General features: G+C 33.9%; 1 protein-coding gene across 4 annotated transcripts; it reads left to right on the top strand.

The window, feature by feature from the left end:
- LOC143082904 (uncharacterized) lies at positions 1 to 22,126 on the top strand. 4 transcript variants are annotated; one of them, XM_076258902.1, is made up of 11 exons: positions 1 to 102; positions 7,684 to 7,736; positions 8,199 to 8,317; positions 10,302 to 10,379; positions 12,357 to 12,481; positions 14,147 to 14,532; positions 15,214 to 15,267; positions 15,531 to 15,669; positions 18,334 to 18,449; positions 18,920 to 18,992; positions 21,400 to 22,126. In XM_076258902.1, exons 1-11 carry the CDS (start codon positions 51 to 53, stop codon positions 21,648 to 21,650), a joined length of 1,446 nt encoding a protein of 481 aa, XP_076115017.1. In that variant the 5' UTR covers positions 1 to 50; the 3' UTR covers positions 21,651 to 22,126. The 4 variants fall into 4 exon arrangements, with proteins under 4 accessions (XP_076115017.1, XP_076115020.1, XP_076115019.1 ...); XM_076258904.1 differs by lacking the exon at positions 1 to 102 and adding an exon at positions 828 to 1,061; XM_076258903.1 differs by lacking the exon at positions 1 to 102 and adding an exon at positions 828 to 1,087.
- The last annotated feature ends 5,366 nt before the right edge of the window (positions 22,127 to 27,492 follow it).

The following is a 27,492-nucleotide window of genomic DNA, read 5'->3' as shown; positions in this document are numbered from 1 at the left end:
TAGAATTAGTTTAAATGTACATAAAGATTTCATAAGAGAAGAAGAAAAAAATGGAATCAAATGGAAAAGCTTCGAATCCACTTTTAAAACCGATTTCAGCGGGTGAGCATTTTTTTCTTCTTTTTTATCTTTTTTATACTGTTGTACATCCTCTTTTTCTTATCAAACAGAAATAACGGGAAAAATATAATAACTTTACTAGAATATTCATCCAAACATGTAACCATGCAAGTGTGGATGTACGATATTTATCAAAATATGTAATAATATGTAACTAAGTGCGGGTGTACGATATTTATTAAAATATGTAACTAAGTGCGGGAGTACGATATTTATTAAAATATGTAACTAACTAAGTGCGGGTGTACGATATTTATTAAAATATGTAACTAAGTGCGGGTGTACGATATTTATTATATGTAACTAAGTGCTGGTGTACGATATTTATTCAAATATGTTACCAAGGCGGGAGGTCGGTAGTTCAAGGCCATGTTTGGTAAACCCCAAGACTTTAAAATTGGTATTTCCACTCTCCACTGAGCAATAGTAGTGCTACTACGCTTCTGTAGAAAGTTATAATAGAGTTGTGATATTTATGAACTTTAGGCCTAAGATTTTTATACTATTTTTGAGCTTTGAAGAAATGTAAGAAATTAATTGCTATTACAACGATCATTGAAATATTTCCAGTACACTTTGTAAAAAATCTGTGTATGCTCTATTTTCCTTTGAACCGAACAGCTTGTTAAATTGTTTAAGGCATCATTGCATGAACAATTTATTTGAATATCAAAATATTATTAAAAATATCTATCGAAGCGAGAGGTTAATTGATTCAGTCTTCAGGGGGAAGGATTAACCAGACCGTAGCATGGGGTTTTAAGACGGATGAGATTAAGATCACCTATAAGACAAGTTAAACCACTTCAATCTGGCCACTCAATATTTGGACTTCGAGTATAGTTGTTGTGTTCAGTTGTCTTCAATCTGAAACTGCGGATTTATAATCAAAACTTGTTTTGTGCCAAGGATTCTTTTAACAGTGACAGACAAACTTAGAGGCCAGAATTTCATGTATATATAGTTGGTGAGTTTGAGTCAAAATCTGCCGGAAGGTTTTTTGCTTGATTTTTCATATTTTTGTGGAGGTCTTTTTGTTGTTAATGGTTTTTTTTTTGTGCATATTTTATTTTATTTAATAGATAACAATGTTATCTTTTTTAATTGTCCGTTCCTTATCACACATATGTTTATGTATTAAAATTAAGTTTCGCAATGAATTTCATTTTCACTACAATCGGTTAATAATTGCATTGCCATGTCAATTAACCCACCTTACCCACTGAGAACGCGACATGAAGGAGTAAAATTAAAGACTGGTTGGATTAAGTGACTTATGTCTCCCTGTGCACTATTACCTAGCGATCTACAATGTTATAGAAAAAACAAAGGATACGGAACACAAAACCAGTTCATGCACAACAACAAACATGATTTATTGCTTTCTTTATCTCAAAGTCACAGTGATGCCTTCAACACGGAGCAAAAAAACAACAACAAAAAAACAACTCTCACCTCACTACAAGTCTAAGACGGCCCCGTAACACCGACTTGAACTAAAATAATTTGGATAGACTTCGTAAGATGTAATACCTCCTAATGTAGCATGTTAAAAAATTATCTCAGCGTGTCACTCTAGTACAAAGCAGTGTTCATATTCATAACATACTTACACGTTCTCGTCCTGTCTATCGGTTTATTTGCCACTGGACGTTTAATAGCTATCATCATTATCATCATCAACAATTTACCCAGCATAATTCACGGCAATTCATGCTGTTGTTTTGCAGAAAATCTTCTTTTTAGGGAATTGGTGACGTATGAATCCAATTTCCTGTTGAATAGTGTGGACCCATTTTTCTATTGAAAAATATGTAACCATTTTCCTGTCAAATAGTATGAATCCATTGTTAACGTATCGTACATTTTTAAACCAATTCTCTCTCAAATAATTTGATACCAATTCCTGTGAAACAATATGAAACTATTCCCGGTCAAATAATTTGAAACCAATTCCCTGTCAAATATCATGAAACCATATCCATATACTAATTGTATGAAACTATTTGGGTAACATTTTCTATTCGGATCTTCTTGTTTCTGTTTAATTTCTACCAATTTAGAGCATGGGCGTCAAGTTGGTTACCTATTCCCTATTCCCTATTCGTTACCTATTCCCTATTCCCTATTCGTTGCCTATTCGTTACCTATTCCCTATTCCCTATTCGTTACCTATTCGTTACCTATTCCCTATTCCCTATTCGTTGCCTATTCGTTACCTATTCCCTATTCCCTATCATAAAAAAATGTATTATAAGCGAATAGGTAACGAATAGGTAACAGGGTATTAACCGAGCGCTGGAACGGGTACATGCGCGCTAATAGGGTCATTTCATCTCTAAGAACACATTCTTACCACCAGAGACCTGAACACAATTAAAAAACGATTTATTTCAAGGTGCACCGTATACCCCGCGCATTAAAAGCGAATAAGTAACGAAAAGGTAACAGGTTATTTACCGAGCGCTGGAACGGGTACATGCGCTCTAATGGGGTCATTTCATCTCTAAGAACACATTGTTACCACCAGACATGAACACAATTAAAACACGATTTATTTCAAGTTGCTGCGTATACCCCGCGCATTAAAAGCGAATAGGTAACGAATAGGTAACAAGATTATTTACCGAGCACTGAAACGGGTACATGAGCGCTAATAGGGTAATTTCATCTCTAAGAACACATTGTTACCACCTGAGACCTGGACATAATTGAAAATCCTTTTCTAACAGGTGCAACGTATAAAAAAATGTATTATAAGCGAATAGGTAACGAATAGGTAACGAATAGGTAACAGGGTATTAACCGAGCGCTGGAACGGGTACATGCGCGCTAATAGGGTCATTTCATCTCTAAGAACACATTCTTACCACCAGAGACCTGAACACAATTAAAAAACGATTTATTTCAAGGTGCACCGTATACCCCGCGCATTAAAAGCGAATAGGTAACGAATAGGTAACAGGTTATTTACCGAGCGCTGGAACGGGTACATGCGCTCTAATGGGGTCATTTCATCTCTAAGAACACATTGTTACCACCTGAGACCTGGACATAATTGAAAATCCTTTTCTAACAGGTGCAACGTATAAAAAAATGTATTATAAGCGAATAGGTAACGAATAGGTAACGAATAGGTAACGAATAGGTAACAGGGTATTAACCGAGCGCTGGAACGGGTACATGCGCGCTAATAGGGTCATTTCATCTCTAAGAACACATTCTTACCACCAGAGACCTGAACACAATTAAAAATCCTTTTCTAAAAGGTGCAACGTACAACAAACTTTTTAAAAGCGACTTAGTAACTAATATTTAACAGGGTATTATCCGACCGCTGGAACGGATACAAATGCACTTATAGAGTTATATCACCTCTAATATCTTTTATATATCTTCCACCAGAGACAACAAAACAATTGAAAATCATGTTTTAAAAGGTGCAACGTAAGATACACGTATTATAAGCGAATTATAAGCGAGTGATGGAACGAATTAAACAAGGTAATAGCATGCTCCGAAACGATGTACACCCTGCTTACATGTTTAACTCTACCACATTATGTAAGTATGTGCCTGTCCCTAGACAAGAGCCTGAAATTAAGTAGTTATCGTTTGTTTTTGTGTTACATATTTCCGTTTATTTTTTTGTATATGAAATACGGCCGTCAGTTTTGTTGTTTGAATTGTATAAGGTTGTCATGTCTGGGCCTTTTACACGGTTTGGGCTATGCTCATTGTTGAAGGCCGTACAGTGAACTATAGTTGATAATTTCTGTGTCATTTTGGTCTAATGTGGAGTGTTGTCTCATTGGCAATCATACCACATCTTCGTTTTTACGCAAGCGCTAACACGGTGATTTCATCCCGTCGAACCAAGATCCATCTTCAAACATACGGACATAAAGCAGTTAAAAGGTAGAACGTATAAAAAACAAGTAAGGAACAAATGCGTATCGAACATGAAGTAAAAGGATCGGTTGAGCACAAACACATATAAATAGGTCATAAAAAGATCATTTTACCTCAACCAATTCAGAACTATTACCATATGTAAGACTATTAACAACTAGATTTGTAATTGCTAGCAATAACGGAAGGCACCCCTTCCCCCTATTACCAGGTGAGCGGCAGCCATTTTGACAATTCCAAAGTCAAAGAGAGCATCTACAGATGTCTAGTAACATTTTTGCGAAAGTTTCATTAAGTTTGAACATTTTGAATTTTTGATATTTTTGCTGTTTCCATGGTTACGGCGGCCATTTTGAAAATTCTAACTTCAAAATCCAACTCTGCCTATGCCAGTTACCATTCCTGTAAAGTTTCATCCAGTTTGCGGAAAATTCTTATTTTTGAAATTTTTGACCTTTTTGCATTGTTTCCATGGTAACAAGACCTATTTTGGAAATTCCAACTCCAATGTTGCTCATCATTACTGTGAAGTTTCATGAAGTTTTGAGCATTTTTAGAATTTTGAAAATTTTGGTGTAGTTTCCATGGCAACATAGTAGTTCCAATGATCGCCAAAATCATCCAACACCTGTATATAGTGGGCACCTACATTGTTCTAAAATATGATGATTCTGAGTTGAAGCATATCCAAACAGTTCACCAAAAACCAAAAACTCATTTTTTTCACAATTGTGCCGTTTCCATGGTAACGGCAGCCATATTAAACTATTCCATGCCATAATTAAAAAGGGTGAAGGATATTAAAAATCAAATAAGTAACGAATAGGTAACGAATAGGGAATAGGGAATAGGTAACGAATAGGGAATAGGGAATAGGTAACGAATAGGCAACGAATAGGGAATAGGGAATAGGTAACGAATAGGCAACGAATAGGGAATAGGGAATAGGTAACGAATAGGGAATAGGGAATAGGTAACCAACTTGACGCCCATATTTAGAGCTCCGCATTTGTGAAGAATCTTATTTTTGAAGACTATATATATCTGTATGTGTACGTTGAAGATACCAAAGTCTGGCTTTTACTATACATTGGACATTGTTATCATTGTTCTTAGATGACTACAAAAAATGAAGATGTAATATGATTTTCAATGAGGTAATCCTCCACAAAAGACACATGAAATTAACAAGTATAGGTCACTGTACAGCCTTCAACAATGATATGAACCCATACAGCAGAGTCAAAATGACAAATGTAAAACAATTCAAACGAGAAAACTTACAGCCTTATTTATGCACAAAACAATGAACGAAAAACAAAAATGTAACACAGCAACAAATAACTACCATTGAATTACAGGCTCAGTACTTGTCTCGTTGGCGTATGACCGTCATGTGTCTTTTTACCATCTCTATGATTTAAACGAAGTTCGTTTGTACGGTTTGTAAATCTTTCCATACATTGACGTTCACGATGAGTAATTAATATTTGATTTACAATTTTGTAAATATATTCACCTAAGGCGGAAATTAATTTTTACAAGATATACTTTTCATTAATTGATTTAAACTCTACTTAACCTTTATAAAAATTAGGAGATATGGTATGACTGCCTTTAAGACAACTATCCACCACTGTTCAATAATCAGAACTGGATGTAAGCAATTATAAGCCACGGTATACGGCCTTCAGCAATGAGAAAACATACCGTACGGTCGACTGTAAAAGGCTCCGACCTGAAAAATGTGAAACAATTCAAACGAGAAAACAACCGGCCAAATTTATAACAAATCAATTTTCGAAAGTCAAATATGACGGGCATGGACCAATGACGACCGCTAAACTACAGACACCCGATTTTGGACAAAATCACCTCTCCATACATGCATGTTCTTAATTTAAGTTATGCGATGATTTAGCTTACTGTAGTTCATGCTAGGACTAATAAATTCATATCAGTTTAGAATTACAAGTGTTCATACATCCAATAGATTTTGACATTTCATTAAGGAATGAATTTCCTCATCCCGGTCTTTTTATTAACCACATTAGTGTGATATAAATTCTAATGGTATATATAAAAGAAAAAGTAAATCAAAGAATTTAAGCTCCAGAAAAGTAATGTGCAGATTAAGTCGACAACACAATGACAAAAAAAATCGAAAAAACCAACGTTAGACATTTAGTGAATCAGGAGATGTGAGGTATACGCCAATGAGAAACAACGCAACATACGACGCAAAAAAAAATAATCTAGTGAATAAAATATCCTTGTGATATATACAAAATTTAAGTCAATAAGTCAACAAAGTACGACACAAAAAAAAAACCCCAAAGATGCATCTATTGGATACAATAAGATGAGAGGTATACGGCAATGAAATAGCAACTTACGACAAACAAAAATAAATATTCCTCTCGTGAATGAACGAAGAGAAGGGGTATACGTCAAAGAGTCGGTAACTTATAAAATGAAGAAGCATGCAGTGAATATCCTTATTTATATATAGGGTAATGGGATAGCAAGCTGCAACGCAAAAAAAAACAAAGAGAAATCTTAAAATCATCACACTGTCTCCTCCGTCGCCTTTGCGCCAAACTGGAAAAAAAATGATATCTAAAGCAGATTTCTAGCTCAGTTATGTGTGGTGAGAGTCATAATAGTATGGTGACTTCTGGTGTGTACTGTAGTGTATTTTGTACTAAGTTAAAGTATTTGTACTTGTTTTGAACAATTTTTATCTGTGTATAACTTTATATGTCTCCCCCGGTGAACGAAAAGAGATGTCGGCAATGAGTAAAAAAAATACGACGCTTGAACAACAAAACAGCTAACCCGTGCAAATTATTCTTTTCCAAATAGCAATATAAAGGATTAATAAATCCTTATAAATAAAAAATATTGAAGCACTAGTATGATTTCAAAGGAGAAGAATATGTAACAATATAGCGTGTTCTTGTTGGGTTTTTTTTTGTGCTGGAGAAATATAACTGATCTGTCGTAAAAGCCACCCACAGCTCTGGTGTTACAGTACACGCTACTCTCTTATCAGATCTCTGCAAGACTTTTTGTGTTGAGTTAATCAGAAAAGACTTTTGAATAATTACCATAATATGATTAAGTTGGTGTTTCAGACTATCGTACTGTGAGCTGTCTCCGTTTTATAAATCAATAAGGATTTACTTGTTTATAACTTCTGTTTTTCCACTTCCGTAAATACAACTGGAAGCCGACATGCACAATAGTCTTATAATATATCTTATTCCTATGACGATTTGATGCCGGTTTTTTTCTTCTGTTTTCTTTCTACATACAACCTAGCTGTGTATACGAAAGAGCTAGCTCCTTGGTCTAACTTAATAGTTTTCCATATATAATCATTGTTATGCTTTCCTATACTATGACACAATTATTACAGCTTCTGGTTGACTTGTGAGAAAAGGTTTATAAATAATTGATTTCAAAATGAGTGTTTATCTAATATAGAGATTGAAAACAAAGGCTTAATCGATTAATATATAGATTTGTATAAAAATTTCTAACAAAATAGTTAACTGTAAATGTTTTGGAAGAGCCTAAGTTAGACATGTAATTATTTTTTTTTCTAAAAAACAATGCACAAATCTTTTCGTGAAATATATGTTTCAGCTGAGGTCAGAAGGATACACATGACGAAAAAGAGGCCAGCTAAAGGGCTTCAGGTAAATACGTTTACATATTTATTTAAACAACTTATTTGTTCTTCATTGTAAAGGAGTGGCGAAAGATAGCAAAGAGACAGTCACACTCATGGATCGAACACAAACTGACAACGCCATGGCTAAAAAAGAAAGAGAAAAGCATACAAATAATAGTATACACAAGATACAGCATAGAAAACTAAAGACTTATCAACACCAAAAACTGGAACAGAAGTGGGATTTTGATTGTTTGTTCTAAACATGTTGGTGGTTTTTTGGTTTTTTGGTTTTTATAAATATAATTTACAATGAATTTTTATGTGAACAATCTCCATATAGATTGTTTAATTAAATTAGTCGTGGAAAACATTAATATGAACATACCTCTATTTTAACATAAAATTTTAAATCATAGAAGTTTAAAATGAGGAAAATCGCTTGTTTTAAATATAAAAACTTCATTGTATAACTCTTGCATTATAGGCTCTTGCCTCAGGAACCCTTGCACTAGCCAGATGTCACACTGTGTTAGATAAAACAGAACAAGAATTAGAACATGCAATTGAAAGAGAAAACAGGGCTCCGAAAACAACGATCGAAAGGTAGGTTTATTTATTTTCCAATTTTTTGTTATAAATGTAAAAATCTTAATAGAGTTAAATTGATTGTTTCCTGCCTATCGTATAGTGTAAAATATTTCACTGCCACTGATAAACTACACCGAAGAGACTAAAGTCGAAAGTCAGTCTTTTAAAATGCAATTCTAGTGATCATAAATTCAAGCACGTCCTTTCAGTTTGATGGATTTTACGTACAAATTATGATCGGAACTACAGGGCAAATGTATATCGCGTATGGTCCAATAAACGCCCTATCTTTACATATCATCTCCAAGTGAGCGGCATTGCTGTCTCCAGGGGCGGAAGAAGTCAGAGATAGTCAATCCTTGTGAAAATAAATCCATTAGACTACATTTGTTTTATACAAAAACTTCAGTGTAGTTTTTCAGTAGAATTCAGAACATTGGTTATCTGATATCATCCACTGACACTTGAAAGTCACCGGTCTTACTTTGTCACGTCCACTTATAAATCATGGGTATAAGTCTTCATATCCAAGTCATACTACTTTTGAATTATAGTGTTATAATTTACTGTTCAATAAGTCCACATTGAATAGAAAACACTTGAATTTGATGTCAGAATTTCTTTTGTAACACAGACTACAATTGCAGTATTCTAACAAATAACTAGAAATTGACTGAATATGTTCACAAATTGATAAGATAGTAAAGATGACTTCAAACTGGAACTTGGAACCTTTTTAATCGATGAATAGTGAAAATACTAAGGTTTAAAAAAAAAACTTACATGGAAACGAACAAAAAATAGACAGCAGCGCGATTGGTATACAGTAACAAATAAACCCGGTAAAATGATGATTGTCGTCATGTATTTCATGGATTGAAGCAGAGACATATATACACATAGAATGAAATTCAAAACAGTGTGGCTGTGGCCATTGATTGACACATTAAATTCATCCATTGACTGGGACAATTTAGGTGAACGTTTGTATGTAACGACCACTGATCACTATGTACTTTTTAAAGACACTTAAACTATGGGGTCACCAAAGGTTCTCAACACCTCAATAAAGTAATTCGAAAAAATTAATCAGAAATAACACGATGTTTTGATTTATACCAATTATATAAATCAAAACATAGAGGTTATTCCTGATTATTTTTTCGAATTACTTTATAATTAAAGGCGTTAAGAAACCTTTGGTGACCCCACAGTTTAAATGTCTATCGTAGGTACGTCGTGAACAGTGGTCGTTACAGACAAACGTTCACGTAAATTGTCCCAGTCAATGGATGAATTTAATGTGTCAATCAATGGCCACAGCCACACTGTTTTGAATTTCATACTATGATATTTGTACTTATTTGTCTATATATCGTACAAGAAAAATAAATAAGTTGAAGCAATGAGACAACAACCTCCTAAAAAAGAACACACATCTACAAAAAAAAACAAGATGTGGTATGATTGCCAATTAGACAAATATTCACAGGAAAGCAATTGACACAGAAATTAAAAAAATATCAATAAAAAGACGAATAACAGTCATCAAGGCACTACACAGAAAATTGAAGAGTGAGCAAAACAAATCAACTAAAAAGATATAGAATTCAAAGTACTTTTGTCGTTTGAATTATTTTACATTTGTCATTTTGTGGCCTTTTATAGCTGAAATTGGGATATGGGCTTTGCTCATTGTTGAAGGCCGCACGCTACCTATAGTTGTTAATTTCTGTGTCATTTGGTCTATTGTGGAAAGTTGTCTCATTGGCAATCATATCACATGTTTTGTATATCTAAAGAATGGGTTTTGCTTATTGTTAAAGGATGCACAGAGATCTATAATTGCTTATAAATTCAAGTTGGATAGTATTCTCATTTTCAACATCTCCTTATTTTGAAGAGATAGAAATTGTTGTTATTGAAAATATTGACAGCAAGTAATTCTACACTATTAGGTCGGCACATTTTTAATTCAATGTTGTTTTCATTCTGTTAGTGGTAAAGGATTTGTCATTTGTGTGATATTGGATAACAGTCATGTTAAGATCTCAAGAAGACAAAAAGCAAAGTGGAGGTAATAAAGAATTTCAGTATTACTTTAGAATATAATGAGTCCCTATGGCAGAATGTATTCGATGTTCTATATAATAAAAACAAATTATTTCTTGAGGTAACTTGGCTCTTATGTTGTACTGTTATACCACTGTCCCAGGTTAGGGGGGGTTTGGGATTCCGCTAACATTTTTAACACCCGCCACATTATTTATGTATGTGCCTGTCCCAAGACAGGAGCCTGTAATTCAGTGGTTTTCGTTTGTTTATGTGTTACATATTTGTTTTTCGTTCATTTTTTTACATAAATAAGGCCGTTAGTTTTCTCGTTTGAATTGTTTTACATTGTCTTATCGGGGTCTATTATAGCTGGCTATGCGGTATGGCCTTTGCTCATTGTTGAAGGCCATACGGTGACCTAAAGTTGTTAATGTCTGTGTCATTTTGGTCTTTTGTGGATAGTTGTCTCATTGGCCATCATACCACATCTCCTTTTTTATATCTTAACAAAAAGTGTTCATGAAATATGGGAATATATATATTTGGGACAAACAATACAAAAATATTACAAACCTTTCAAATTGCTCTTTCCGTGTTGTTTTGCTGTATGACCACGAAAGCCAGAGATTGTTTTTAACACTTTTTTGCAATCGGGACACATATATCCTGAACACTGAATGTCCTTTTTTGGCTTCTTGCATGCAGAGACTGAGTCAACATTAGTATCAGTGTCCGTATAATCACCAAGAAGATATGCTAGTTCAAAGTCGTCTAAATCGTCATCCCATGATAAAAAATCTGACTTCGACATAATTTCACTTGCATGTGTAATGTGCAAAGTTTGGCATAGGATTGAAGTTATTTTCATTGCCAAATTTCAATTTGAATTAATTAACAATGCCGAAAAAGGAATACATTTTTTCTCAATATACGTTTATTTAAACTTTAACTTTTGATATATTCGCAAGCATCCAAGCTTGATAATATGTTCATTAATTAACTCATCACAAATCAGTAACCACCCAAGCTCAGAGCTTCACTCATTTCCTTATGTATACATCGTCGGTGCTGTAATGTCTTTTACTGCTCCAACAAATATGTATTTAATTAATAATTATCATTAATTAATGTACATAGATATCTTCCATGGGATTTGAAGACCAAATCCAGCAGCGGAAATAGCCATTTTTAAAAGTGATGTATCTTATATCCCAATTCAAAAACATTTAAGGTTTAAAAAGGAGGGGGGGGGGGGGGTCACAAATCCCGGAACCCCTCAAAAGCAACTTTAATTGTGCATGTTAATCTCCTTCATAAAAGTCTGAAACACCATACAGATATTAAAATGTAAAAGTCACGGAAATCAATTTTCAAAGAAATAAAATGGGGACATTAAAAAAAAATCCACGAATCATATTTTTTATTTAAGAACAAGGAGTTATCTTTCCCTTCTAGACATGTTAATTTACTAATTTTGTTTTCACGTTTTAATATTTAGTATATACGTACTTCTGTTTAAATAAAGTTCAGATCAGGGTACAATTAATTCACTGTTTGTAAGGAGCAAACCTTTTTTATTGTAACAAAGAAATGTGGTACAGAAAAGTTTCTTAAATAACTATTGATTATTACCAGATTTGAATGTTTAATTAAGAAATGCTGAAAATTTTTTTTTCTCAATAAATACTTAAATATAAATATAACATTCAAGTATTTTTTTGGGAAAAAATCATTTTCCCATTGCTTTTCTTGATAATTTATCGAGGTTATTCATCCCTGACTTGATTACATGTTCTAATATTTATCGACGAGAATCTCATCCCGGGCCGCGATCTTTTACGGGATTTCACGGAGTTGCCAATCTCTGTGTATATATGTCTCTGATTGAAGGAATGCTAATTTTAATTTTTATTTACCTTAGAAATTAGATGTTTTTTCTTCTTTCTTTGTTTTAGTTGAGAACCATCAAACTTTAAATGTCTGTTGTGCTCAATTTCAGAATACAAATGAAAGGAGAAAAGTTAATTCACACTAAACCGGTCTTGCTGTGTGTTGTTCTGTTAAATATTATCGACTGTATCCTGGTTCTCGGAGAGCTAGTACTTGACATGTACTACATCAATGGTAAGAATCAAGCTCTAGAGCTCTAAAGACATCAGTCAAAATCATCATATACAAATAAGAAGATATGACATGATTGCCAATGAGACAACTTTTCACAAAATATCAAATGACACTTACATTAAAAATTTAATGATAGGTCATCGAATGGCTTTCAATAATTAAATAGCAAAGTCCATACCGCATAGTCAGTACAACCTGAGACTACTATGTTATATAGTAGTCACAGGTACAACATAAGAACAAACTAAAAAAACGGTTGATAAAGGCTTTTAAACTCGTTAGATGGATACAAATAGAAATACATTTGACAAAAACAGAGTGGACGTGGACAAGTACTTATGTATCCCGACAACAAAGTTAAGATATGAGAATACTTGCAGATACTGACAGCTAGTCTAAAGGCAATAATTAATATAAAAAAAATTATGCATCTGAGACTATCAATACTCATTTGATAAGTGGTAGTCGTGCATTAACCTTTTGTTTTAACTTTTAACGTAATACTTCCAATTAAAAGTAACAAACATGTTTTCACTCGAAATATTTATTCTTCATTATATTTTTTACGGTGTTATAGTTTGAATTTGATGGTTTTCCAATTTTCAACCTTAAGAAAAAAATGTCTTAAACAAGTTATAATTGTTATGCTTATTTATACTGGTGGATATTTTCTGTATAAGTGAATTGTGATAATTCAAATAAAACAATATATACAACATAAGACAAAATTTACATATAAACTGTGAAAAAACGTCATGTATGTTGTAACATAGCAACAATTAAATGTTTGCCAGTGCCTAGAGAATAATATTGTCTTCATTTGCATTATGTATTAACCGTAATTTTGGACGATGCTATTCTTGAAAAATCGTCTGAAATGGTCACGAGGAGCTAACAACCAAATAAGATATCTTAGACATAAATAGTTCAATTGAATATGTGTTTTTTTTCGTATTATGCACTAACCTTTTGTATTTACCAAATAAGATATCTTAGACATCAATAGTTAACTTGAATCTGTATTTTTTCGCATTTTGTATTAACCTTTTGTATTTGCGTTACCATGTAGAGATAGACATCCACTATCTCGGATGAGCTTAAAATAAACCAGATATCTTGGACAAAACGTGTTGGAAAGATATTCAAAATTTGAGTTCCCTTAGTGCAATGAAACTTGTCAAGCTTTATTAGACCTTTTAGGCTGCACTTGTAAATACAGCTGTTTCTCAAACCACGCCTCTTTTTGGGAGATATATAATATTTATACTGAAAATTATTTTTTGTTTACGTACTGGTTCCCAGTTATGATCTCATAGAGACATAACTTGGGAATGTTACCAGTACATATGCATATTGGTGATATTGAAATTTGTGGTAGTCCTAAGGTCAAGGTAGGGGTAGTTAAGAAATTTAGTGTTAATTTAAACTCTTAGTGGTCGGGGCATATGAACGTTGAAAATATACCTCACAGCTCTATATTTCGCCCTATAAACTTGTGCATATAAACTTTCCATTCTAGGATATATATCTTTTAGACTTCATAGTAAGAAGTTTCTATGGAAATTTGCATTGTCATTATTAACAGAAATGCAATTCTTGAAAAAATATACGATAACAGTGATGATAAAAAAAACTATCTTAAAATGATTCTCATTCTTTTTTCAGCTCTGATGGAGTCACATGACGATGTTACTCACACGTTCATCTCAGAAATGAAAATGCTGTACCCTAATGTGCTTTATAACATAGGAAAATCTGATATTGAACCTCTCTATGACAATATTTTACATGCTCAAATAGGCTGGGACAATTTTACGATGGCTCACGGCAGGTCATTATCTGCGGAAAATATTACAGAATTGTCTTTGCAACATATTATTGTGAAGAGAGGAACAGAATTACCTTCACACATTGATGAATTTATAATAGACAGAATAAATCATACACATTTTCATAATAGTCGACATGTTGAAGAGCATCCCATAGAAGAAGTCCTAGCACACGCTTTCCACAAAGCTAGCATTTCAATTCTATGTATTTTAGCCGTAGAGGTGAACTAACTTTCTATTTAAAAACATTCTTTCCACCACTCCACTTACAAAAACACATTAGGTTGAATTTTGGGATCCTGATTGTTTTTCAACTTTATATACTTGTTTGGCTGTCTAACTATTTTAATCTGAGCGTCACTAATGAGTCTTGTGTAGACGAAACGTGCGTCTGAATTATCAAATTATAAACATTAAAAGATTTCAAATATTAAAGGACTGTATAGGTTGGGGGGGGGGGGGGGGGGGGAAATACAGGCGAAAATCTACTGAAGGGAACTGTCCATGTGAGATTATGTGCCACCTACGAAGTCAGTTTCTATTATCCTAATAAAATAATATTAAAAAAGACGTATACAAATCTTTTGATAAAGTAGCAAGTGATGTTTAATGAAATGTTTTATTTTTTTGCCAGACAACTTTTAATCATTTGGACACAAAAAATAGTATCAAAACCAAAAGTTAATAGTTATATAAAAAAAGAAGATGTTGTATGATTGCTAGTGATACAACTCTTCACAAGAAACCAAAATGACACAGAAATTAACAGCTTATATACGGCCTTCAACAATGAGCAAATCACATACTGTATAGTCAGCTTTAGAAGGTTAGCTCCTTTTGATTAATATATAAAAACTATATATATGACAATATTACTCGAACTAATTGTTTCTTTTGTTACAGAATCTGTTTAAGATATTTTCTTATGGAAAGGCATTCTTCGAAAGGAAATTAGAAGTAAGTTACCATTAAAGATTTCTTCTTTACTTTAGCAAAAAGATACCCTTTCTGTATTATGTTCAATAAGTTTTTCAATAATGAGAGAACATGTTTATATATTTTCTGTGTAAACATAACGTATATACAATAAGGCAACAAATTTTCACTTAAATGATTTGTAGTAATTGAAAATATAACAGTCGTCCAAAATCAAATAAACTTAAAAATCGTCACTTCAACTCATGAAGGAAGTCAATGATGGTGTTTTTTGTTTATTTCAGATGTTTGATTGTATGGTTGTGTTTTGCTCTTTGTTTGTTGATGTTTACTTTTTGAAAGGAATAAGTGCATATAAAATCCAAGACTTCGTCATCATATTGGCTTTCCTGATGCCATGGAGAGTAATCCGAGTAGTCAACAGTAAGTGTAATGCCTATAGAATCATTTTCATAACAGCGTGGACAACCGCAATACTTATGCTGGTAATAATACTGAATCATTTACTTTTAACTTGTTTGCCATCGGCTATTGATAAAAGTGGTTTTACGCTCGCTCAGTCTGGCAGAGGTCAAAAAACAAAGTTTAAGTACTTAACATTTAAATCAACACACAAGGTCTATTCCTCTGCTAGTTATTCGTATTTTTAATTTAAGCGTTTAGAACCTTTAGCGACCCATAATTAAAAATTGTCTATAACACGTACAATATGACAAGTTGGCGTTACAGACGAATCTGACCCAGTCCATTGATAATCTGAGCACGCCAAGACATGGTCTTGTCCACGCTATTAAACATGATTCTATGATAATTCAGAATAAAACGTCTGTTCCGCAATGTCATGCTTGAACAGAACTTATTGACAAAAACATTATGATAGAATATTGAAAAGCTGGAGTTTTTTTTATAAGTATTTTAATTATTTACATCATATTAGAACTTTCAAAATTGTTTCAATTGAAAATTCTATTAAAACACCAACTCGAGGTGATTGAAAGGTTAAAGACCGTATACGTCCATACCTCTATAACTGTTTTTTATGTTAGGTTGCTCTCTCGTTTGGTAAACCCTTCATACTATCGGCTCATTCATACCGAAAAAACATGTTCTTTAGTATTCTGTAGCCATTGTTAGTTGGTAAATACTGGTTCAACAAAAAGTACGATCTAGAATTTGCGAAAATTAAATTTTACGCCAAATTTGATAAGCTGTATCTTCACAAATATGCTTATGTTGTATCATGTAGTACTGTAACACCGATGTCCCAGGCTAGGGGAGGATTGTCGCCTTCAAACGAGTTTAACCCCGCCGCATTATGTATGTAAAATTGACAATGGAAATGGGGAATGTGTCAAAGAGACAACAACCCGACCAAATAAAAAACAACAGCAGAAGGTCACCAACAGGTCTTCAATGTAGCGAGAAATTCCCGCACCCGGAGGCCTCCTTCAGCTGGCCCCTAAACAAATATATACTAGTCCAGTGATAATGAACGCCATACTAATTTCCAAATGTACACAAGAAACTAAAATTAAAATAATACAAGACTAACAAAGGCCAGAGGCTCCTGACTTGGGACAGGCGCAAAAATGCGGCGGGGTTAAACATGTTTGTGAGATCTCAACCCTCCCCCTATACCTCTAACCAATGTAGAAAAGTAAACGCATAACAATACGCACATTAAAATTCAGTTCAAGAGAAGTCCGAGTCTGATGTCAGAAGATGTAACCAAAGAAAATAAACAAAATGACAATAATACATAAATAACAACAGACTACTAGCAGTTAACTGACATGCCAGCTCCAGACTTCAATTAAACTGACTGAAAGATTATGATTTCATCATATGAACATCAGGCACAATCCTTCCCGTTAGGGGTTTAGTATCATACCATCATAACATATATGAGAAGAACATTACCCGTGTCATGCCAACAACTGTTTTTAGAATAAATGTGTTTAGTTCCGATGCAAAGACCTTATCAGTGACTCAATATTAACGCCAAAATATGCAATCTTTAATGACTTGACAACAGTATCGTAATTATATCCCTTCTTAATAAGTCTATTCAAAGGTTTTGTAAGTTTCTGAGGTGAATACTGACACCTTTGTGCTTTATAAAGAATATTTCCATAAAAAATTGGATGTGAAATACCTGAACGTATTAGAAGTCTGCATGTTGAGCTATATTTACGAATGATGTCTTTATACCGATGATAAAATTTAGTAAATGTTTTTACTAGTTTGTGATATCGAAAACCCTGGTGTAATAATTTTTCAGTAATACATAAATTTCTCTCGTTAAAATCTAAAACATTGTTACATACACGAGCGAATCGTACAAGTTGAGATATATAAACACCGTAAGATGGTGACAAGGGAACGTCACCATCTAAAAACGGATAATTAACGATAGGAAATGAAAAATCATCCCTTTTATCATAAATTTTAGTATTCAGCTTTCCATTAGTTATATAGATATCAAGATCGAGAAAAGGGCAGTGGTCATTGTTAGTATTAGCTTTATTTAAAGCATTATGTGCCTGTACCAAGTCAGGAGTCTGTAATTCAATGGTTGTCGTTTGTGGCTGTGTATCATATTTGGTTTTCGTTCATTATTTTGAACATACAGTATGCCGTTAGTTTTCTCGTTTGAATTGTTTTACATTTGTCATATCGGGGCCTTTTATAGCCGACTATGCGGTAAGATTTTACTCATTGTTATAGGCCGTACGCTAAATATATAGTTCTTTATTTTTGTGTCAGTAAATCTGTTGTGGAGAGTTATCTCATTGGCAATCATACCACATTTTCTTATCATTTTTATATACAAGACAGTTAAATGAGGTTAGAACTAGTCCGATATTACTCTGACGTCCCACGGCCCCAGCTTGTCTGGCAAAACAGCCGTTGGACGTCAGAGTAATCTCGGACTAGGTTAGAACCTGTGGCAGGTAATTGATTCGACAGGAATGGTTTCAAAGACATGCGCTATCAACTGATCTAAAGTGCATGTTCTTTGAATGACAAAAACAAAGCTTTTAGGGTATGTCTTTAAATTAACAGTGTGAGAATTATTTTTTCTAGGTCTAGTTGTATCGGTTATAGAACATGAACACTTTAGAATGAAACTTCTCTACAAACAAAAGAAAAATATCGCTAATGACCTGAAGAAAGTTAAATCTGAAGCCAAAGTTCTAAAGGTACGTATATATATACTTTGATATAAAATGAATGTAATAGAGAGGCGAAGGATACAAAAGTGATAGTCAAATAGTTCATTTATTTCGTCGAGATTTGTTGAACTTCGTTTGCCAATCCGTCCCCCCATCGGTCCCCCCATCGATGTCCATTTAAAACATCGTAATTGAATCGACTATGTTTTCTTTCTTTTTTGCCATGACAGTACAGTCTATACATTTTATATATTAAACAATAAGTACCTGAGGGGAAAAAAGAAACGGTTCGTTATTCTTCCATTACATATAAATTCTTCAATACTTCGGGATTAAATACGTGTTTTATACCAGAAAAAAATACAACAGTCCTGACAACTAAATTTTTTTAAATTTTTTTTATTTATTAACAGGTTTCGCAACAGTATTTTTTTTCTTCAAATTAAGCTCAACTGCTTAACATAAATAGGCTTTTTAAAAGCTTTTCTTATTTTTAGCAATGTTTGGATATTGTACAGAAGATGGCCATAGACGGGGGAATTCCACAAGAGAAAATATCTCAGCATTTAGGTACGTAATTTAAGTGCATGTGGATTTGAAAGAAACAATCAGTTAAAAGATTTCAGTAAAGATAAAAAAACAATAAAGAATATATATAATGATGTAAATATTTAAGGAATAAATAACAAATAAACAAAGAATCATTTATACCAATTTGTCATATTAAAAAAGTATCGGAAGATACCATGGGGATATTCAAAACTCGTAATTTGAATGAAACTGACAACGCAATGACAAATAAAACGAAAAACGTCGTATAACACAAACAAGTTCACAACACAGCATATTAAACAAAGTCTGAACAATACGAACTCACTTAATCTTGGTGGGATATAAAGTGTTCCGGAATGCTGGATAAGTAGATTCTGCTCCAATAGGATACCCGGCGTCGTCTTACTCGTAGTAACTTCAGATTTGGTGTTGTTACGATCGGGAAATAGAGGGTGGAATTGTGGTTACGACCATTTGAACATACCATGGGCAAGGTCCGTAACGATCATCCAGCTCGTGATGGAGTCCATTTAACTTTCAAAAGGATGGCTTTAACTTTTAGCGCTTGAAACCCTGATCAAATATTATATCCGTATAAACAAAACACTTCTATCAAGGAAATCATTATAGAAAACTTAAGGGGGCCCCGGTCACAACAGATCGTATGATTTTTTGTCGTGGAAAATCTATAAAAAAGTTGTCGTGGCACTGTCGTGCAAAATGTCAAAAAATATTTCGAGTGGTCACATCAGCTACGACATGTCCATGATGGGTACACGACAGAGAAAAAAGAATTGTCAGGCTCCATCCTCATGAATCCAACGAAATCATCGACAGACTCCCGCTCCAACTCTTGCATCAGTGTATACTATTCTGCCTAAACATAAGGCGCCGTTCGATCCATGGACTAACCCACCAACGTCGGGCGTTTCGCTGGTTCCTATAATGTTCACGGGCTCAAATTAACGCTAACCGGACCATATTTTGCTCTTGTTAGAGTCCGGCAAGGCGTCTTTTTAGCAGGACCAACCGTAATAGTTCTGGTGGAATAGTCATCCTCTTTAAACGACAGACGGTATGTTTTCCCAAACATTCATTCCCGCCGAATTGTATTCTTCTGAATAAAACAAAAATATGTTGCACGACGAACGTACCACTGTCGTACGACAGACAATCAATGTTGTGCGAGTATCGTACGAAATTTGGATATGCGTGAGACAATCATGCGACCGTATCACGAGTGTCTTGCGACAGTCGTAGGATTGTCGTACGACAGTCTTGCAACAGTTGTACGATTTTTCTTTATTAAAATGGTTAATGTTGGTACCCACGACAATGCGTTTAACGAATGACAGTCGCACGACAGTGGTAAGACACTACCACGACAACAACAAGACAGTGACACGATAAAAAATCGTAGAGCAAAAAAGGTGCATGTCCAATTTTCGTCCCACGACACACGACAGCGCCACGATGCTCACAATATCGTGCGACTGTCGTACGATGACCACAAATGACCAACGATTTGACCAATTGTCATGTCGTGGCGATGCATAGATGTGTCGTGGGATGGTGGGGTCGTTGTGACCAGGGAGTACAGCTCTAGAATGTCGTATCATATACATATAGTAGGTATATACTCCGAATGCAGGCGCTGTTGGAATTTTGTAACATATAAATGGAAAGTTCACAATCAAAAAGCTGAAATCATCCCATTAGTCGACATACTTTTTTCTCAACCAACAATCATTGTCAATACCATATGTAAGTCAAAATATATGTCGTTATATGAGGAACTTTGAAGTACACCTACCAAATATATTATTTTGTAATTTTTTTACATTTTATGTAGCACGATGAACTGTATCGATTGTCTCGTGTTACGTATCATCTCAAATATTTGGAATTTCCAAATCGGTCTTTTATGGTTTACTTTTATAAATTGTTATTTGGATGGAGAGTTGTCTCATTGGCACTCATACCACATCTTCCTATATCTATTGTCTTATTAGAAAACCTGCTGTGTGTGCATGTCTCAGTGGAAGAAATATTGAAGACAAGATTTTGCTTGCAGAATTTTTGTTGGAAGGAAAATCATTTTAACCTTAATAAATATGTACAGTATATACATCTAAGCATGTATTTTAAGGCTTTTTAAAAATCTTTGGAATATATGATTTGATCGTTCGTTTACCTGTTTGAATTGTTTAACACTAGTCATTTTGGGGCCCATTATGGTTTGTTGTTTGGTGTGAGCCAATGCACTGTGTTGAAGGTCGTACTTTGACCTATGATTGTTAGCTTTTTATACATTGTGACTTGGATGAAGAGTTGTCTCATTGACACTCATACCATATCTTTTTATTTATATGAACAAATGTGTGGAATTTAATTCAATCATCATCTTCTTGTTGTTTGTTTTCAGCTTTTCTTCAACAGAAACAGAACAAGAAAAATAAATTATCAATGTCTCCATTCAAGAAATCGACGGAAGTACTGCCCTTAGAGAATGGCACATTTAGTCCAACAGTATATAACTACGCAGATGAAGACAACAATACAATATCTAACGGCACAGACAACAATACAATATCTAACGGCACAGACAACAATACAATATCTAACGGCACAGACAACAATACAATATCTAACGGCACAGACAACAATGTGGTTTAGTCAACTACTGTTATAGCGCGAGAATTGCATTCAAATAAAGCTAGTTTTATAAAGAGTGTAAATATAATTGCATTCGAATAAGCCCGAAAAGATATTGTAAAAAGTGTTAAAAAAAAGTGCTGTTTTGCAAGTGCAATAATTGATCATGAATTATAAATAAAATGTATTCAGTCTGGGAAATTTGGTCATGAGAAAACCCGAGGTAGCTTTTCCATGACAAAGAAGTCTCGAGAGAGAGAGTAAAAACGAACTGTATATGAAGTTGTTGCTAAGAAAACTTTAAATGGTGGTGTTTTCTACTTAAGATATTATTTTACATGTAGATAAACTGCACAAGTAGTTAATCTTTTTTGTATAGCATAACCTAATTTTAAGGTTGAATTTATTCATTTTTTATACCATTTTTATATCATTTTCTGTATCATTTACATGTTGTATTGAGAACTATATTTATATTAAAAAACCTTTACAGCTTGTTTACACGCAGTAATTCGCCTTTATACATAGCGTATTTCTTCAATTTAGTTCGTTTGTTGCAGAACTGATCAACTTGAGCGTTCCCGGAAATGTTTAGTAGCTGGAATTAGGTCAAAATTATATGTCAACTAGTTCATACTTAAAATCTGATAATGACGAATTTCACCATATGTTGTTCTTCATTTCTGTCTATTATGTTACAAACTGTAATAGATAGATAGAAACTTTAAAACAAAAAAATCTCTGCCATATAAGATCTACTCTCAATATCAGCATACCAATTATAAACCTGCAAATGTGCATGTCATTGTTCACTCACCATTGTCAAACTAGATGTATAACTAAAGGGTAGGGATCTCATTTTAAAAAGTGTCTAACCCCGCCGCATTGTTGCGCCTGTCCCAAGTCGGGAGCCTCTGGCCTTTGTTAATCTTGTATATATATTTTTTAAATTTTTGTACATTTATATGTATGAGAGTTTAGTGTGACGTCCATTTTCGCTGAACTAGTACATATTTTTGTTCAGAGTCCAGTTTTCTTGTTGTGTAAAAGACCAATTGGTGGTTTTGGGCTGTTTTCTGTTCTTTGGTCGGGTTGCTGTCTCATTCCCCATTTCCATTCCCAGTTTCATGTATATGATCGACCGTGGCGTTCATTTTACAACAAGTTTAAAACGGTTTTGAATCATTCAAAAGACTATAGATTGGTTTTTTCTACCCCAGTCAAAGTTAGCATTAGCCGTATTTGACCCAACTTTTTGAATTTACTTGATTTTCAAGTTTTGTCAACTTCGTTTTCTGTTTGGCTGGTTTGGAACTTTTTTTTATTCAAGCGACACTTATGTGGCTTACGAAACGCGCATTTAGCTAGGTTCACACTGCCGATCAGACCAACTCGATGATCCCGATTGTTCAAATTTCCACGACCAAGCGGAACCAAATTCTTGATTGGGCCTGTTAACGACTTCTACCCGGCTAGCTAGACCAAATCAACTATACTCGATCTCAGTCTGATCTCAGCCAGACCAGATCGACATGATCGTATAGGGGTCGGAGGCCGGTCTATATCACCCGCTACAGCGGAGGGGGCATTAAGTGTTTCCCTTGTCCGTCCGTAAGTCCTATACGTACGTCCAAACAATTAGTTTCCGTTCTCTAATTTTATTTTACTCAATCCAATTCTATGAAACGTTTGAACAATGCTTAATACCATAAAACACAGATCAAGTGAAACTGTTTCCATATATCTTTCACAAATTCAATAGAAAATCATTAGTCTTTCGTTTCATCTCTTTTTTTTTTTTAAATGCGCCAAAAAGCATTTGAAAAAAGTGTTTGTAAACATTCGACCGTACGTTGACATAAAGCTGTTAATTTCTGTGTCATTTGGTCTCCTGTGGAGAGTTGTCTCATTTTCAATTATACCACATCTTCGATTTTTTACTACAAAAATTTCCGGACAGTCAAACAAAAATCATCACAGGTTTTATTGGGTTTCGTGTTGCTAAGTTTTTAGTTTTCTATGTTGTATTATGTGGACTGCTGTTTGTCTTCTCGTCGGCTTTCGTTTTTCGCTATGGCTGTGTCGGTTTGTCTTGACCTTTGAATTTGATTGTTCCTTTAGTACCTTTTGTCTCTCTTTTATAATTTTACACCTCCTTGCAAAAGTACAGACGCGAACTGTACATGGAGGAATTTGCGTATAGTTAAAAAATAAATAGAGACAATATAGTTTTGCAGAAGCAAAGTTACGGGAGTTAATCAGAGTTGCACACATATTTAGAGAGTGTTTGGCCGAGAAGAGACCGAAGAGTGGTCGAATGTGGTCGCGTAGAAATCGGGTATTGGTCGAGTTGGGATGAAAAAAATATAGAAGTCGCAAGTGATTATGAAGCGATCGGGTATTGGTCGAGTAAATCTGGACCACATATCGAACAGGTTGGCGTTGATCGAGAAATGATCGGAAATAAGTCGAGTAAAGATCGAAATGATCGAGTACTGATCGGTAAACTATTTGTATACCGACCAAACTCGATCTATACACGATCCTTTCCTGATTAATTCGACAACTTCTCGACAAATTCTCGATCTCTTCTCGAGAGACTGGCTTCTCTATCCTTACTCGAATGTTTTTGACATGTCAAAAACTCTCGGGTAGAAAGTCAGATCGATGACGACCAAGGTAGACAAGCCCGAACATTCATGTCGATTGAGTCAGACTAATCTCCCGATCGCTTAATTTGTCTTGATCGGGATTGATCTAGTTGGTCCGATCGGCAGTGTGAACCTAGCTGTACCTACTTATGATATAAAGATAACATGTAGTATGATTGCCTATCAGAACACTCTCCACAAGATACCACAAGGCAGTTAAGTTAACAACTATTATAGTTCCCCGTCAAAAATAAACAAAACTCATTCCGCATAGTCAGATCTAAATGGCCCCGAAATGACAATGTAAAACAATTCAACAATATATGTACAAAATAAAGAACGAAAAAATAAATATGATATACTGCAACAAACGACAACCATTGTACTACAGGCGCCTGGCTTGGGACAGACACATACCATACATAATGTGGCAGGATAAACTAGTTTGAAGGCGCCAACCCTCTTAAACCTGTAACGGTGGCGTAACAGATAAACATAATGGTTTACTTTTATAACTTGTTATTTAGATGGAGAGTTGTCTCATTGACACTCATACCACATCTTAATCCTATATCTATAAGAACAAATTAAAAATCAGTTGAAAAGAGCTGTCATATCGTCGATCCTTTTTTAAACACTCGATCGATAACTGGTGGTGGACGTTTAGTTTCATCCTAAAGGTATCACCAGCCCGATCGTCAGCGCGTGTGTGTTGTGTTGACATGAAATATCACCGATATAAGGTCTTTTTCTGCAAATTCAATGCACTAAAATATTTGTATCCCCGGTCGAAGATAGCCTCAACTGTCCTCAACTCTTTTTTTCGGATTTTATTTGGTTTTCAATGTGTATTAATTTCATATTCAATTTGGCTTACCAACTGTCGAAGGCAACTGGCAAGTCTGACGAAGACGAAATACAGGTGTAACTAACCATAAGCCTGGTATCTGCGATCATCTTTTACATGCTTTTAAAAGGATAATTTATTTCCAAAGTTGAAATCAATTAGATCGTGTTTCGTAAACATATAGTGAATAGGTACATTCTGGTTTTTTCTCGGACTGTTTGTTACGTCTTTTCATTAAATCCATCGGATGTTGGATGTATACTGATTGATCTAGGATGCATAATTTTTTATTGGTTTCAAGCTATAGCTGTTAGTAACTGCTAGTACTCTCAGATCTGTGCTTATATAGTGTCTTTCAGTTGTGTGAATGTATGACCCGTCCACGCCATCTCTGTGTTTTTGTTAGTGTATTTGCCTTGCTCATTGTTGAAGGCCGTACGGTTCCATATATTTCTTAATTTCTGTGTCATTTTGATCTCTCGTGGAAAATTGTCTCATTTGCAATCGTACCACATCTTATTTTTATATATTGAAGTTTGTTCAAATATTTAGATCCATACAATCAGTGCCATAGCAGTTCTTATGCTAAAGCCTTATTTAGTGTATCGGATATACACGAAGATCTTTATAAGGTTGGCTTTTTAGTGGAAACTTATTGATCCTCCAATAATTTATATCAATGTCGATTTTATTACGATAAAGATCTTGATTTTGGAATGAAATAAGTTTGCACGTAATTATAAACCTTGTTTATAAGATCTTTTTGTCTATATAGTATATACCTATGCAAAGTACTTTCTTAAATTAAGAACTATTTTTCTTCTGATGGTTTTCTTTTCGATGTACTTCTTTTTTGTCATGGTATTGTCAGATTTTTTTTAAATTTATGATTTTGTATAGAATCAAATTTCTACACCCTAAAGTCTTATAACAGAATTCGATTATTTTCAGAATTTTTTATTTTTCATATGTAACTGACTTTGACCATACTAGAGGAGTATATACTGTTTATCCTTCAGTGAATACTTACACATAGAAATCCCAAGTAACTGACTTTGACGATGCTAGAGGAGCATATACTGTTTATCCTTCAGTGAATACTTACATTTAGTGATTGTACAGAGTATCCCATTAGTCTTTATTTTTTGTGCAGTGTTTTGGGGATTATTGTTTATTGTTTGTGTTTGTGTTTTTATTCTATTATCATGTCATTTTCTATCATCTATTGACAAATTATTTCTGTTTAAATTATTATTCAGGAAAGTTACCGAAACTGATTCTTACTGTTAATAAATTTTTAAACAGTGAAGCTTTGTTTGGAAAAGATCTACAAGTCAGAATATGCTTCTCTGAGGTCTTTTTTCTTTTGAAACGGTTAATGCTAAACAGACTGTTTCTAGATATTATGTGAAAGTTGACTTGTTTTACAGTGATTTATAGGAAACGGAAAATGGGAAAAGTTATTGACTCAGTCTCTTACAAGACGGAATCAAGACTCAAACTCAGATCAACTATTTTCTTTTAATCGTAGGATTATATCATAAGCCAAAGGACATGATTATATGATTCGGGGTACTGGCTAGGCGCATAAAAGTATCCCACTAGGATAGACAAATTTTAAAAATATAATACAGAACTGCCGCGTGTTCAATGGGGGCTTTTCATTTAACAGATGTCTATCTTATAGGGTTAGACTTTAAACTTTAAACATAATCAAAATATTGTGAAATATTAAAAAGTTAAAAGACTTGAATTGATTCAGTGTGTCCGATAATTTATTTCATTTTTTTAGAAGTCAAACAAGGTTAATTCTTAAATACGAAGCGAAAAAATGCCGAGACTAGCGCTCATGTGTCAATCATTTAATTTTGAGGTCATGATATTTAATTCTTTTAAATACAAGTCATATATTTTTGTTCGTCCTACGAAAAAATATTCCAGCAACTTTTATGTTTAAAATGAAATATTTTTATGAAATTTTATTACTAACAGTAATTAAGACTCAACTGATTTTTATAGCCATATTATCATTTTTTTTTTGCACAGAAACACTTATGTGTCTTTAATTAAATCAGTGTTTTTTTTCTCTAAAGTATGAATCATTTATGACCCCCCCCCTTTTTTTTTATACATTTCATTAACTAAAGAGACATTTCGATATATATATATGATTAGAAAAATTCATTCGCTTCAGACAGACAAGAAATAGTTTGGACGGAATTTGATTTAAAAATGTGTTATTATATGAAATATTAGCAAAAGTTTGAAATGGTGAACTCTTTTGATTCGACTCGGAATGTCTTTTATTTTTTTAATTTATATATTTTTGTAACTAATTTTCTAATTCAAAAACAATCTTCAAGGG

This window comes from Mytilus galloprovincialis, chromosome 7 (genome assembly GCF_965363235.1).
Source record: "Mytilus galloprovincialis chromosome 7, xbMytGall1.hap1.1, whole genome shotgun sequence".
Classification (NCBI taxonomy): domain Eukaryota; kingdom Metazoa; phylum Mollusca; class Bivalvia; order Mytilida; family Mytilidae; genus Mytilus; species Mytilus galloprovincialis.
Note: the sequence above shows the minus strand (reverse complement) of the source record. Positions and strands in the feature narration are given on the sequence as shown.

Bases quoted from the DNA above. Each gene is read 5' to 3' on its own strand.
- LOC143082904 (XM_076258902.1), top strand. From the start codon at position 51: ATGGAATCAAATGGAAAAGCTTCGAATCCACTTTTAAAACCGATTTCA. The intron at 103-7,683 runs GTGAGCATTTTT...TATATGTTTCAG, and splicing joins TTTAAAACCGATTTCAGCGG to CTGAGGTCAGAAGGATACAC. The intron at 8,318-10,301 runs GTAGGTTTATTT...TCATTCTGTTAG, and splicing joins CCGAAAACAACGATCGAAAG to TGGTAAAGGATTTGTCATTT.